This window comes from Nematolebias whitei, chromosome 3 (assembly GCF_014905685.2).
Source record: "Nematolebias whitei isolate Nwh7 chromosome 3, NemWhi1, whole genome shotgun sequence".
NCBI classification, from domain to species: domain Eukaryota; kingdom Metazoa; phylum Chordata; class Actinopteri; order Cyprinodontiformes; family Rivulidae; genus Nematolebias; species Nematolebias whitei.
This window is the reverse complement of record NC_056500.1, coordinates 17,196,357-17,198,191: the sequence shown is the minus strand read 5'-3', so window position 1 is coordinate 17,198,191 and position 1,835 is coordinate 17,196,357. Positions and strand designations below refer to the sequence as shown.

Here is a 1,835-nt window from a genome sequence, read left to right as displayed (position 1 = left end):
ACAAGATAACCACCTAAAAACAATTATTTGTTTGCTCGACATTATAGTAATGGTGTGTATCAGTTGAACTTTTTTTTAAGAAACACACTTTAATAGTCAAATCAGCTGCATTTTGCCTGGGCAGTGCGGCGAAATGCAGCTGATTTGACTTTTGCTCCAGGAGTTCCAGAACGAGATAAAGGTTGTCTTTATGGCAAGCCATGTGTCTCATTAATGGCCACTTTTACCTATTAATGAGATAATTGGCTTGCCATAATGCTCGAGGACCCTCTAGCATCTGCAAATGGTAATGTTTAATACTTTCCATGTCAGAATGAATAAAATCGTCAGATCTCAGCCAAAAATTGGGTTATAAATACTTTGTATAAGGAAAAAAATGTATATTAGTCGCTTCGGTGTATAAGTCGCAAGACTTGCAAATTTATGCAAAAAGTTGCAACCTATATGGTGAAAAATACAGTATTTAACTTTTGATATTTGTTGTTTTTAATCACATTCATATGTCCACTATACTGGTCATACTCGATACAAACAAAATATTCCTCATGGGATTGTTTTTGGCTGATGGAATACATTTAATGTATTTTTTTTTTTTAAGGCATTAACCATGGCGACTTCAACGACCTCAATATACTTGTGCAACCAGATGATAGTAGTGGTGGCCACAAGATTTCTGGCATCCTTGATTTTTCAGACATGAACTCTGGCTACTACATCCATGAACTCGCCATCACCATAATGTACATGATGATTGAGCATCCTGAGCCTGTTGAGGTGGGTCGACCGGTTCTTGCTGGCTTTGAAAGCGTCATTCCCCTCAATGAGGATGAGAAAGATTGTCTGTTTTTGCTGGTGCTGTCCCGCTTCTGTCAGTCTTTGGTTTTAGCTTGTTATTCTGTGACGTTGCACCCAGAAAATGTGGAGTATCTGATGATTACATCCAGGAATGGCAAACATATTCTCCAACAACTCTGGGAGCTTGGAAAGGAGCAGGTGGAGAAGGTTTGGTTTGTGTCTTCTAACTGACGTCCAGCTACTACAACACCAAAATTAGCACAAGATCTGTAAAATTGACTGTTATAGACATTTATTTGTCTTTGCTAAGGTTGATTAGCTGTGGCAGCCATCTTGAATTAGGTTTACTTGGATTGATCATGACATAAATGTCCATCCAATGGTTATTTTCTATTCAGTGTTTCACAACATTTTTTTTGCTATTAAAGATTTAAAAGTTAATGATAGTGTTTTAAGGAAAGATCTTGTACAAATTATTGCACTCAGAATATGTTTTGGGGATGACTTCTAGCTACTACCATTTCTAAAATTAGCTTTTTTTTTTAGCATTTGCTAATGTTGACTAGCTGTGGCAGTCATCTTGAATTGGGGTGACTAAACTTTACTCACTTGTAGAGGTACAGCCAATGAGTACTTTGCAAGAGCTTTTTTTAAAAGTTCACCTATTGTTTCATGTGACAATTTGCTAAAACTACAGACGACCACAGACATGAGCACTTAATATTCTCACTTTCAGCTGTGGACAATAATGTTATTATATGTTTTAATGGGAAATGGACTACTTCTAGTACCTTTCTATTTTATCAAGACACTCAAAGCACTTTACAATCTGTGCCTCATTTACCTATCCATACAGCACTCTACTATTTCTATACAAAGCTAATTGAACAAACCATTCTAAGAGAATAATCACTGCTGTATCACATTCATGCACCAATGGGACACGCATCAGAGGCAATGAGGGGTTCAGTGTCTTGCCCAGGGACACTTCAGCATGTGACTGCTGGTGGATTTGAACCCCCAACTCTTGCATTGGAGGA

General features: G+C 37.5%; 1 protein-coding gene across 1 annotated transcript in view; it reads left to right on the top strand.

Moving 5' to 3' along the window:
- Nucleotides 1–1,305, top strand: part of hykk.2 (hydroxylysine kinase, tandem duplicate 2) — a 3,980-nt gene extending 2,675 nt beyond the window's left edge. The window contains exon 5 of the mRNA XM_037674576.1: nt 599–1,305. Coding sequence (XP_037530504.1) covers nt 599–1,026 — 428 coding nt within the window. The 3' untranslated portion in view covers nt 1,027–1,305. The remainder of the gene's footprint in view (nt 1–598) is intronic.
- Nucleotides 1,306–1,835: the final 530 nt, after the last annotated feature.